The 12,812-nt window shown below is 41.4% G+C and overlaps 1 protein-coding gene across 1 annotated transcript in view; it reads right to left on the reverse strand.

Moving 5' to 3' along the window:
• COL22A1 (collagen type XXII alpha 1 chain) overlaps positions 1-12,812 on the reverse strand; it is a 229,239-nt gene that overhangs the window by 122,132 nt on the left and 94,295 nt on the right. Inside the window, exons 10-12 of the mRNA XM_038129913.1 lie at positions 12,471-12,515; positions 8,451-8,504; positions 7,643-7,678 (exon numbers count right to left, since the gene is read on the reverse strand). Of these exons, the coding sequence (XP_037985841.1) occupies positions 7,643-7,678; positions 8,451-8,504; positions 12,471-12,515 (135 nt within the window). The remainder of the gene's footprint in view (positions 1-7,642; positions 7,679-8,450; positions 8,505-12,470; positions 12,516-12,812) is intronic.

A 12,812-nucleotide genomic window follows, 5' to 3' on the forward strand; every position in this document is an offset into this window, starting at 1 on the left:
GTCTTTGCCAAAGCTATAAATCTCTTTGATCCAGCCAGACACAGGGGTTGGAACTAGATGATCTTTAAAGTCACTTCCAACCCAAACTATTTTTTTTATTTTATGCTGTTTCTTTATGAAGTGGTGCTGCTCCCTAGGTTTTTTTTCATCTCAGAGGTTATGACAAAGGTCATGATCCTTCTTCCCATTTTACTTTGACACTGAGCTACAGGAAGGGGAAAAGCTCTGGTCAAGATCTTCTTTGGAGCCAGTGACAAGGACAGAAAAAAACCCCAGTCTCTGGAGACCCAAACCTACTCCCAACACCAAATGTATCAGATATCCTTGAAATAACAACCAATAAGGGTCCATACACTGCTTCAGCAGGAAAGCAAACTTTTGTCATGAAAAATCCTCACATTTTCCTCATCTGGCACTTAGTAATATGAGTACATTTTGTACTCAGCAGTGTCTGAGACCCAAAACACCATCTTCCTGCCAATGCCACAGACAGAAGGCCTTGTGGGCTTTGGGAGACACAAAATCTCAAGGTAGTGCTTAAGAAAAAGGGTGAGAGACCCAGAACAGGAAATTAAAGGTGTCCAGAGTTGCACTTGAGCAAGTCAAGAACAGCATAAAATCCAGTGCTGCCCTGTCTCAGCTGCCCTTACCTGCCTCTCCAGGGAACCCATGAACAAAGCAACTGCACCTTCTCAGCCATCACAAAACCAAGAACAGCCCAGCAAGAGCTCTGATCAATGGAAAGGGGAAAACCCATCTGCTTGACTAGAGAGATTAACCAGCAGGGAGAAGGGCAGGGAATGCTTAGGATACCTCTGATGGACCAGTGATAGTAACTTGCTTTGTGTGAGGCTTCAGCTGTCTGCAATTTGTTAGGCTATAAGCTGCACTTCAGAGGGTGTGCTCCAGACTGCTGGAAAAGCTGTTTTATTTCCCACCTTACAAGCAGATAATCCATACCTATCCACTACAGCATCACTCTCAGGAGCATCCTGCATTCCAACAAGATTTATCAATTACAGAATCAAGACACCCTCCCAGTTTATTTTTGGAAGAAACATGGAGCTGGCAAATCTCTCTCACACGCTTCCTTTCCTCACTGCCAGTGGATCTTGGCAGAGAAATCTTTTAAAGAAACAAGTGCTGGAGACTTTGCAAACTTCTGGCTGCCAGTAGATGTCATTGCATACCAGCAATGTACCTGCCAGTCAGGGGGCAATGCTGAAAAGAAATACATGTTTTTTAAGTTTATGTAAAGGGAAAAAAAAGGGAACCAAGTTCCTAGTACTCTTACACTGCTGAGAATTAAGCTGTCACAATCACAATAAGTATGTGAGCTGACTTTGAGCTGTTTATTGCAATCTGCAGCTGTTATTCTGGGTCACAGAAACCCACAGAATTTATCTAAAACCCTCTAATTATGGTTAAGAAAAAGAACGCCATCAAACCATGGTTATTTAGCTCTGCATAATGTGCTTTAACTACAGTTAAGGGGACACAAAAATACTCAGCATGCAAACCAAAACTGGCCACATACACAAGAGGATTCAGAACACACTGAGTAAGGCAGATAGTAACATTACTAGAACTCATCTTTTGATATGAAGATTCTGACAAGAAATCACAGATATGAAAAGCTCCAGTGAACTGCATGATAGCCTTATGAAGTAGATGAGGTATTATTATACAGATGCTTAAGTGCTGGACTGAGAGGTTAAGTGCTCTTAACCAGCACTCAATAGCTAAGAATAGTTCCTGAGCCAAACAACAGTTCGAGCACAAAAAAACCCCCAAAATAAACCCAACCAAACCAAAAACAAACTCAAAACATATATTAAAAAAATCCCTGCAGATTGTGCTTTCACTTTGCCTTACCAGGTCACTTTTACTCATATTACCTTTTATTCTGCAATAAAATGAGAAGACCTGGGCACTAAGAACAAGAGAACTCAACCCTGAGGACGTTTCCATAGCCACTGTCTCCAGGGAACATCAGTGACGGGGCATTGGGGTTTTGTTTTGTCTTCAAATTTCAACTCAATATTATCTCTTAGCTTGGAGATGTTTTCCCATTTTGTTACTGTCAAGAAGTGCTCACTGAAGGAGCCAGCACAGATGCTGATGTACCAAGGCTCCTACAGCCTGCTTCTGCCTTAGCCTCCCTGGGGAAACCCTTCAGCTCTCCAATCCTGGTAAACTGGGTGGCATTTGTGAGTTTGGGGACTTGGTGACACTACCTGAACACCACAGCAGCCCAAGCAAGGTCTGTAACCTCACTGGAGCATCTTCCCTGCACTGGGCTCACCATTTCAGCAATGAAAAGGACACATATCTCCTGAAGTGATAATCATCTTTACTCGGAAGTTGCTGGAATAAAGACTATTTCTTGGTTCATGTAAGCTTAGGCCACATATCATTTAAGAGCTCAGACAACACATCCTGCTATTAGAAGTTCAAGCTGGTTGCTTCCCCTCCTTTGTACTGAAGCTGTTTTCAAGCTTTCACCTCTGTCCCTTGGATCTAAAATCATTGCTAGCCTGAGCCTTACCTGCCAGTGTGAGCTTTACCTGCCAGTAAATCACACACCATCCTCCTGGTCCCAAAATGCATCCCTTAAAAATACACAGGTGAAAGCTCTCTTTCTCCATTGAACCAGCCTGCAGCACTTTTTGCAGGCAGAACTGCACTAATTTTCTTGTGTCCCAAGTTGCTGGATGCTGGCCAGCCCTGATCTAAAGGCACAGTGCTTGTGCTAATTTGGTAAGTCCTGCTGACAGCACAGCACAGGGGTAAAAAAGCAACAGGGCTTTCAGGTCAGGCCTTTGGTATATTCAGCTTCCTCCAGGCAGACAGAGCACGGGGCTGTGTGTGGAGACACTGTATCTAACAGAGCAGATTTCCACAGCTTTTCCAGGAGCCCTAAGAATGGCAATAACTCCAAATTGAAAGAGAAGGGAAGGGGAAGCAAAGCCTCTGTTAGAAGGATCTAGCAGGCAAGATATGAAGGGAAAAAGGCTCTTCAGCTTAATTTGGGGGGAACAAAGACTAGTTGCTCTGCTCAAGGTCATTAGAGCCAAGTTCCAAGCCTGCATGTCCTACAGTCTAGCCCAGAGCCTGAACTATCTGTCTGCTTTTCTTTTCTATGATTGGCCTTGCAGTCACTACATCTCTAATAAGCCAAGCCACTTCTGAGATTTTATTCTCCTTAGAAATACTATAATAGTCCTTCTGCATTTTTATCAGAGTCATTACCATGAAAAAAAATTGCCAGGAGAATATAGACTTTATCTACTAAAGGTGTTTCTCATATTCATTGCTGCCTGTGTGGTTATTAGCATGAAGGAAAACAGATAAAGCCCAAAAGGAAAGCCTGGATACTCTTGGAAACGCATTTGTGAGTGAAGTCCCAGGGCAAAACATAATGAAACCTTCCTCCACCACCCGTGCAAAAGATGGGTACTCATGGTTAGCGTTTTCTCCTCTGATTAATTGGTTTCTTTTGGAAAAATCATAGTAGTGATCACTTGATCCATTTGTTTCATGACACCTTTTTCATGCTTCCTACTCTTCTTCAACAGGTGTGAATAGTGTTGGTTTAGGCCCCGAACAAACTATGGAAATTTCTCTCCCTTTCTGGGCAACGAAGGTGTTAGGAATATTTAAGAGCTGTACAAAAGTCTAAGAACAGCTACCAGCAGTCAAGACAAAGGTGCGGTGAGCTCCTGGCCCATCTGCCTCAGTTCTCCCCAGGGGAGATTTCTCAAAGGTCAGAAGGGAGACTTCTGTCCTGTCACCAATTACATTTTACAGAGCTCCACTGACATCCTGAAGCAGAGAATGTCTTTGTACTCACTAGAGATTTACAGATGTCTCTCTCTAATTAACTCATGAGCACTGTTTCAAACACAAAATTTCAACCTCCAGAACAGTCTACAAAGAGATGTTTCAATACCTGCTGGATGAAAAGCAACTTCATTTTGTTCATTTTAAGCTTGCTATCAGGTAGCTTGGTTTGCCTTCCCTTCAGTTTTACAACAGAAGAAAGAGTGAAAAATATTTTCCCACTAATATCTCCATACCACTCAAAGTTTGACAGATTTGTGTCTTACTCCCCCTAAAGTCATGACATTTCCAAGTCATTTTCCCTTCCTGCCTGCAGAACCTTTTCACTGCTCTTGGCCTTTGGGATGCTGGAAGGGTTTCTCAGCACCACTGCATAATGCTAAGTCCTTTGCAAGACAAAGGCATAAGTTTTTGAGAGCCTCCCAGTTAAATTTTGCATGGAGACATTAGAAGGGCTGGCTTGTGATGTGGATGGCTGTGCCCCAGGAATGCAGACCTCATGCTCTACAGAACCTCCCTTGTCAGACATGAATTCTCTGACTTTGATCGAGTTACTGAAACCCCCTTTTGCTTTGAACCTCAAAAATGCTCTCCAGCTGATCCTGCTGCCCTCACTCCTCTTCTGCCCCTGCTCCTCTTGAATCAATAGAGATGTGAGATGTGAGTTATAACCCTTCCAGGATCAGGCCGTTTGGTTTAGCAGATAGCCACTTGAATAACCTCCAGAGTAAAGCTAAAGCATTCCCTTTCATGGTGGTGAGGTTACAGAATTTGATATTTACCCACATATAATCAGTTCAACAACAGAAGCATTTGCAAAAGTGAATGAACACACTGTAAAGGGAGATAGATTTATGAGCAGAAATATGACAGACTACATCTAATGTGAAAGGGATTAAGAACTCCAAGGGCTGAAAGATGACAGTCAACAATGGAAATTTAAGATCCAATACGGAGCAGCAATAGGTGAATCACATCTCTCCAGGACATCCATTTGAAAGTGGTTTACAAGGGCACCTGTAGATGCATTATGGTATTTTCTTTTTTTTTTTTTTTTGTATCTGTGCACAATAACTTGGCTGCATAGGCATGTTTCTGTACAAAAAAGACATCCTCCATCATTCTGAGCTATTTGGGCCTGGCAGAACATGCCAGGCTGCTGCTTGAACCATCACAGTGAGTTTCCTGGATTTAAAAGTTACAGAAGTCCTCATGTCAACATGAATTAGGTTTTCAGCCACAGCTGCTATTATCTTGGGGTTTGCCACTAATGATGTGCTTGACATGTTATATATGCTAATACAAGCATCCTTTGGGCTTTAACTTGGTGATATAACAAAGGTGATGACCTGAAGAAGCAAGGCCAGTACCTCTCCTGTCCTTCTGGAAAAGCACAGTATTTTCCCTTGACAAATGCCTCAGACCTCACATAAATGCCATACAAACTGTACTTGGCAACAGCACGGTCTGACAGGTGTTTGGCAATGGCACAGCTGGAGAGCAAGACTATAATAAGGGGGTGATTTTAATCTTGTCATCTCGGTCATTTCAAAGGTGAGACCACTTTGTTCCACCAACATTTAGGAGGTGAGCCTCATCCTTTTAAAGGATCCCACAGCACATGCATGGCAACAACCACACAGACTGCAGCTGTTACTAAAGTCCAGCATCTCTGATCCAACTTTCCAGCACTGGCTTATACCCATATAAATCAAGGAAATAAATTTGGCCTGTCACAGCCAAAGTGAGAAAGAAACAAGAATTCCTGCTCATGCAGCCATTGCGGTGCAGCAGGCAAACAAAACACATGAATTCTCTCCTTCCAGGTGTTCTCCTCTCTGGGAAGGTTTTAATTTCATGGGTTGTTCTACTTTGATGGTAACTGGCATTGCAGGCACTTGCAGCCCTGCTCTCTGTGGCTATTTCTTGGGCACTGAAATAGACTGTGCAGGGACATGGTCACAGCAGCACTAAGCCTGTCAGAGCTCAAGTATGTGGATTGTGCTCTTAGTTACACAATTTAGTTTAAGTAGTCCCAGAAGGAGCAGAGCGTTGAATTAGATGACCAAATTTTGGATTCCTTCCAACCTGAGATAGTCTATGATTTTATGATTCTATATCCTGTGTCTCTCTTTTTAATCAAGCCAGCAACATACAGCTGATAAATCTTTGCCCTGCATCAGCAACAGCACTGACACTGAGCCATTGGGTGCACATGGGGCACAAACACCCTGGGTCCCATAAACCCTCCCTGCATAGATGAGAACAAGCTGCATCAGCTGCAGAGGTACCAAATAAACACAACAAGCTGACCATAAACTCAGCATCCTCCAAGCCCACACATTTCTTTGGGCACTCAATGCTGTTTGGCTACTCTAGCTGAAGAAGTTCTGCATGCACTGTGACATTGCTCTACTTTTCTCCCTCCAGACCTGCAAACCTATTTGTCTATGCATGAAAGTAATACAGATGGAATGATATTTTTCTGCAGAGTTCAAAACATAAGAAAACAAGAACTTGCTTCAACTACAGCACAACTAATACCATAAACATCATGTTTCCCACCACACTGCTGGCTCTCACCACCTGCCAAACACGAGCTGGTTTCCAAAGGCTGAATCCTGAGTCTCAAAGGCTAAATAGTGTCTGTCAGTGGGAGGACTGCAGGAAAATGAATGCAGAGACGTGGTTTTTATGGCCCCCATGTTTCTAGCCTGGCTCAATAAAATTTCCTGCCATGAGCAACTGGCATTTCGATTGTAATTTCACATGATGAATTACCACTATATACAATCAATATATCATAACCATTGAAAGAGCAAATGAGAAGCTGCAATGGGCATAAATGCCATGTTCTCTCTAGTGCAGCATTCTTCCTTTCCAATCATAATCCAATATTGTTTGAAATTCTCTGAGCGATTGAGTAGCCACAAATTCCCTGAAAAACATCTCAACAGATTCTTAATCTCATTTTCAATATGAACCTTGACTTCTTTCTTAATATGTTTGTCTCCTATCCTGTCAATCTTTTTCCATTGTTCCTTGCAACTTGAAATTTCATTTTGATCATAAGGAAAGCACCCTCATTGAGGTGTGATACAGAGCTACAGACACAAAGAGCTATTTTTTCTGAAGTCTAGGCATAGAGACTCTTTTTTTTTGTTGTTGTTGCAGAATGGAAAGTTTGTAGCCAAAATTGCCTTGAAATCACCATATTTTTAAAATACAAATTAATCCAGTCCTGCTACTTGTTTCTCACTGTTGATCACCAATGAAAGAGTTTTCCAAAATAGATAACATAGAAATGTTCAGTGGTTATTCCGTATCCTCAGTTTTAACCTCCAAGTCTTATTACTCTGTCCTGCCTAATATTTGAAGTAAAAAAATATTCCAGCTTTTTTCATTCAGGTTATTAATGAAAAGATCCAATTGGAAGAAAGACTATGACAGACTTCCATAAGCCAAATTTAATCCTGCTGAAAAATTCAATAAACTCAAAATTATGCTTTCTTTCTGTTTTTCATCCTTCTGGCCAATTTCTTTTGTGCATTATCCTCCACAAACTCACTGCTGCTTACAGAAAGAAAAGATTATGATTTCAATTTGATCAGATTTTCCATGCTCAATGCACAAAGAAAACGAAGGGGAGAAAGCAATGAACACTCAAAAGCTTTCTGCAGGAGACATAAAGGTTCCCAACAAAGATCCAACTGTGTCACATATCTTGTATCCTATGCACTCCAAAAGCAACCTCTGAGAAGCAACTCATTTGTTGGGCCAGTGAAGGATTCGATCTTACCTTTTCTCCTTTTTCTCCTATGCCATAGGCTTTGCCCTAGAAAAAAAAGAGAGAGGAAAATGTAAATTTGAAAACAAGGATATCAAACAACACTAAAAATACATATTTCATGTTTTCCTTGATATGCATCCAAGATCTATCTCTCTTTATATACAGACATACAAGTCACTTCAAAACTACTATAGGGAAAGCAATTTTCTTTGGGCATAATTCCTTGATAATAATTCAGTGACAAATTAAACTAAAAACTTGTCCCAAATTCTCCTACTGCAGCCAGAAAAACATCTTATTTTTTATTCATGGAAGAGCATGATGTTACATTTCCAAAAGCAAAGTTGCCGATAATGCTTACTGGAATGAATTTTACATAGGGTTAAAGATTTTTTTTGCCTTAAAATCTCAGCCTGGCATTTGCATTAATTACAGCTGGGGGAGGCTGTGTCTTGGTCATCTGAATGTAAAAAGTTAAGAGAGATTTGCATCTTCTTTTTGTTCAGTTGCCTCATATTGTCCCCCAGCAGACATGCAGCTGTGGGAATCCAGTGCATCTAAGTTAACATATTTAATTAGAAGGTCAGTATTAAGTCAGTTATCAGCTGTACCCAGGGATGAAACCTCCATTTGTCCCTCTCCAAGAGAGGCCAGTGAGTGCCAGGAAGATCAGGTTCCTCCTGGGATTCAGGTCCAGCTGAGGGAACAGCTTTGACCAGGGCACACAATGCTGTGAGCAGGTTCTCACTATGAAGGAGAAAACAACTACTTACATTTTCATCTCCTTTAGCAAAATCATTGGGTATTTCTTACTTACTGACTCTCCTTTTTCTCCTCGGAGTCCAGGAAGCCCTGGGATGCCTCTTTCTCCCTTGAAATAGAAAATGTGTTAATATCACATAGTTAATTCATTCCTTTCTTAGACATAGAAGGAAAGTGATGCAATAAGGGTTTGACTGAAATAATGGACACTTTTGGTCCCACCAGTCTCTACAGCCAAGATTTCAGCTTCTGCCCTAGGGACTGGGTGTACCTAATTGCATGTCTTGAAAACATCCAAGTTTTCAGATTGATTTTCTCTTTTATTTTTCATATGAAAATACTGGTAGAAGCCTCTGGAGAGCACTGCCAAGGCAGAGAGTTTTCTCCTGTGAAGTACTTCAAAAGCCCTTATTTTTTATTAAGAGAGGAAATATTTGCAAAGGTGCTTTGCAGAAGACCTAGAGGGTACATGCCAAAAATGTGCAAAAACTAATCTGAAAATATTGTTAAGATTTTGGAGCTCTTTTTTTTTGTAATCCAAACCTCTAGTTTTCCGTCACACTAAATTTTCAGTATCAGCTAACCTTTCTCTTCCCTCTCACAAGTGTGCAACACACACAGGCATTATTCCTGCTTGCTCCAATGGGAGAGAGGGAAAGTAACATAGAAAAGAGACAATTGGAAAGATACAACTTATGATGGCTGGAAAAGTTATAACTGGAGAAGGACATACATAGGGAGGAGAAGAGAAAAATGGTTGATCAAAAACCAAACAAAACTTTTTCTTCACTTTTCTCCTAAAAAGGACAGGGGTAAAAGGGATAAAAAAAATCAAAGAAGATCCAAAGTTTCATAAATATTTATCAGATACAGAACTTAAGGTGGTGCCAAACCCAGCAAACACATTAAAAATATCTGTAAATCATTTTCACACACTGCTCTGCAGTCTCAAAACTACAGGTAGGACCAGCAGAGGATATATCCACTACTTGGACTAGTTGAAGGCTATGTGCTGTGCTGCCACCAGTTCCTTCAATTCCTCTAGCACTGGGAGCTGCTGGGGAGCAGAGGGCTCTGCCCACACACCTCTGCCCTGATTCTCACCCAAAATGTACCAACCAGAAACGTGCTGTGCTGAGCCCCCCATCTCTCACTTATAAGTGCAATGTGCTCACCTTTTTGTGCACTGTGACTTTAGTACAGACTTAATGTCAAGCTGAAAAAGTCTCAGACCTGGAGCAGGACTCTCCAGCAGCACAGTATTAATAAGTCTTATGACCCCTGCTCTCCCCAAATCTCCCCACATGGACCACAGCAGGATTTAACTTTATGTCTCTATCAAATTTATCCTGATCTATGCCCCCTCAAAAAAAAAAAAAAAAAAGTTCTTAGCAGCACCAGGAACTGAAAACATTTGCCAGGATCATCCTTTCTTTTCCCCAGGTGAAGAAATGCTTTTGAAAGCACAGTAAATGTGAAAGTTTCTTTCTTTATCCATTCTGCTTTGTTTTTTGCTGAAAGAAAGAAAACTCACAGAGTAAGTAGCATATATACAAAAATTATGTCTGGGTCATTTAAGAAGGCTGTGGTAAAAATTCACCAAAAATTTTATGTGACCATCTCTTTTAAGTCACTGAAGGTATAAAGCCTTCCTAATTTGGAGGAAAAGATACATCCTGCTAGAGCTTGTCTAATAAACTGGACTTCACAAACTTCACAATGGCAGGTAAGAATTGTAATTTCTTTGTGGACAAAAACCCATCTCACAGAGCAAGGATTTTGTCTACACTTGGATCAATAGCAGTGCTGGAAGAGAGAAGCAGCCTGTTGATCATCAGCCCAGTGCCCCATCCAGCCATCCTGGCTGCATGCAAACAACACAGCCTGCAGAGGGACTGTGGAAGGAAAATAAATCAGACTGGGTTGTCATTGGCATCTAAAACTTATCAATAAGACCCAGTTTCAGACATATTAGCCAGTTCTGCCACAGCTATTTCCTGCCTAACTGTTTCCCAAGACGATCCTTTACCATATCTCATTCCAAAACACATCAACTGTGTCTCCATGCATTACCCTCACTTCGGCAGTGTGGGCCATTGAGGCAGAGGTGTTTATCTCACAGAAATTTTTTCTGCTTTTTTGATACCTGCCAGCTCTCCTGTTTCTCCAAGCCTTTGAAAGCCTGGAGAAGATCAGAATCACATTATCTTCATCTTTCTCTAATAAATACCAGGTGGTAATGTTGGCAAGCTGCAAATAAGCACTGAATTCCTTGCCAAGGGCAGGATTTTAGCCTGGGTAGCTCAGTAATGTTGCAGGGAGAGAGGAGGAGAGCTAAAATTCATTCTTGAACATGGAGCAAGGACTGTGACAAGCTGGTCCGTGGCAATAGCGATGGAAGAACTGCTGTCAAGAGCGGTATATGTTATTGAATCTCAACATCTTTGCAAGCTGGGAGAAAAACCTACCACTCACCTTATTTAGCAGATAGAGAAGCTAAATAATTTGTCTCAAATCATCACATTTATACTAAATTTTTGTCACATACCATATTTAAATGGCATCATCCCCAGGTCCTTGAGACGGTGACACAGTCCTGCCTTGTCTATGTACAAGTCTCAAACCACTTCAGCAGGAGTGGGGCAGTCCTTTTGGAGTCTGTTCCAGAAAACCTGCTGATGCTGTGCTTGTAGACACATTCCTCTGTATTCCACCACCCCAGCAGTGACCCATGTGACACACTGAGACACCCTCAGCAGCACACAGACCTTGGCAAAGCAGGGGATGACAATGGGATCTTGCTGCAGGGCCCTTTTATCATTATCACCATTGTCTTTTCTGCAACCTCCTCACAACAGTCACGGCTTTGCTGTTCCTTAAAATAGCCCATCACTATTTAAGCTGTCATGGATTAAAATAGAAAGCTCTTATTTATATATACATGGAGGCATAAGGAACCTTTGTCTTCACAGGCACATTTGAGCAGTAATAAGCCCATGTTCTTTCATCCCACCCTCCAAAAGGCATATTCTTATCTCCAAAACTTCTCTCTGCAGACGGCAGACCAAGCTTTGCCAAAAGACAGCACATCTTTGAAGATGCTTGACCCTGCAAAACCCAGAGATTATTCCTTTCCCCTCCCACAGTCTTTCATAATAGCTGAGTGACTTTTGGTGGGATGCAACTCAGTTATTCACCAAACAGGTATAAATACAGTGACTCAGTTTGCAGAAGTGATTCAGATGGAAATAGTTTTGAATATGACTTTTCCCCTAAACATCTGTTCACAGATAGTAAAACTGGGAACCACCAACTTTCATCTCTCCAGCCATGTTGTGACTCTCTGTTTTTCTCCTGTACAAGTGCTCCCTCTAAGTCTATTGCCTCACAGCTCTCTCTTTAACCAGGCACAGAAGGAAAATATGTTTATGCTGAATGCACACACGTGTATATCAGAGAGACATGCAGAACAGGCAGGGTAATACAAAGGCTGCACTCTGTGAAACTCGAAGCAGACATCACAACCACTCTCCTACCCTTTTATCTAGGAAGAAGAGTACTGAGGGAAGTGGCCTATATTTAACATCATGACTCAGGCAGTCTTGCTAAGGATAAAAGATTGTGACTGATCCTTTACCCCTAGTCTCAAGAAACTTTCTGAAGTGTGACTGGAAGGCTGCTACCTAAACTATGCACATGTACTACTGCTGAGAAAGGCACAGCATGGCAGCAGCACCTCTGTTTCCAGGTGACCTGCCGTGGAAGCTGTGCATGACCTGGTGAATAACAGTAACTTGCAAAAATGCCAGTTTAGAAGCTGCAGGAAAGGATTTTGCAACACATTTTCTCTAAGAATGACATAAAGCAGCAAAAGAGAAGCCTAAATGCAAGTATAAAATAAAGATAAAAGATCACAAAAAACGTCTGCAGTCCCAGGCTCATCCAAAACTGTCTGAACTTAATTGTATACTAAATTGACTCTCATTTCTCAAAATCTTCAAATCCTCAATTTACTCTGAAATTGTTTCACTGTTGCTGTTTTTATTAACCAAATGAACTAGCACATATTACTGACCTTTTGACCTTTGGGACCTTCAAAGCCAAGTGGACCCCTCTCTCCCTAAGACAAAAAAGACATGATTAATCAAACTTCTTATTTTATATTCAAGCAAGGTGCCTGATCCTAGGAGGACAGAAGGACAACAAAAATGTTTTCAGGTTTAAGCAGAGAAGATAATGCTTTTAAAAGCCACGAGATTTTCTTTTCAATGTGGCCACATTTACCTTCATAATCTGTTTTATTTTATTTCAAGGAGGATACACATAACTGAGCTAGATAAGAATAATCACTTTGTTTCAGTGTTGTCACCAGGACTACCAGCATGACTAGAATCACTGAATTAGGAAACTTCCTTTA

The sequence above is a fragment of the Motacilla alba genome, chromosome 2, assembly GCF_015832195.1.
Source record: "Motacilla alba alba isolate MOTALB_02 chromosome 2, Motacilla_alba_V1.0_pri, whole genome shotgun sequence".
NCBI lineage: Eukaryota > Metazoa > Chordata > Aves > Passeriformes > Motacillidae > Motacilla > Motacilla alba.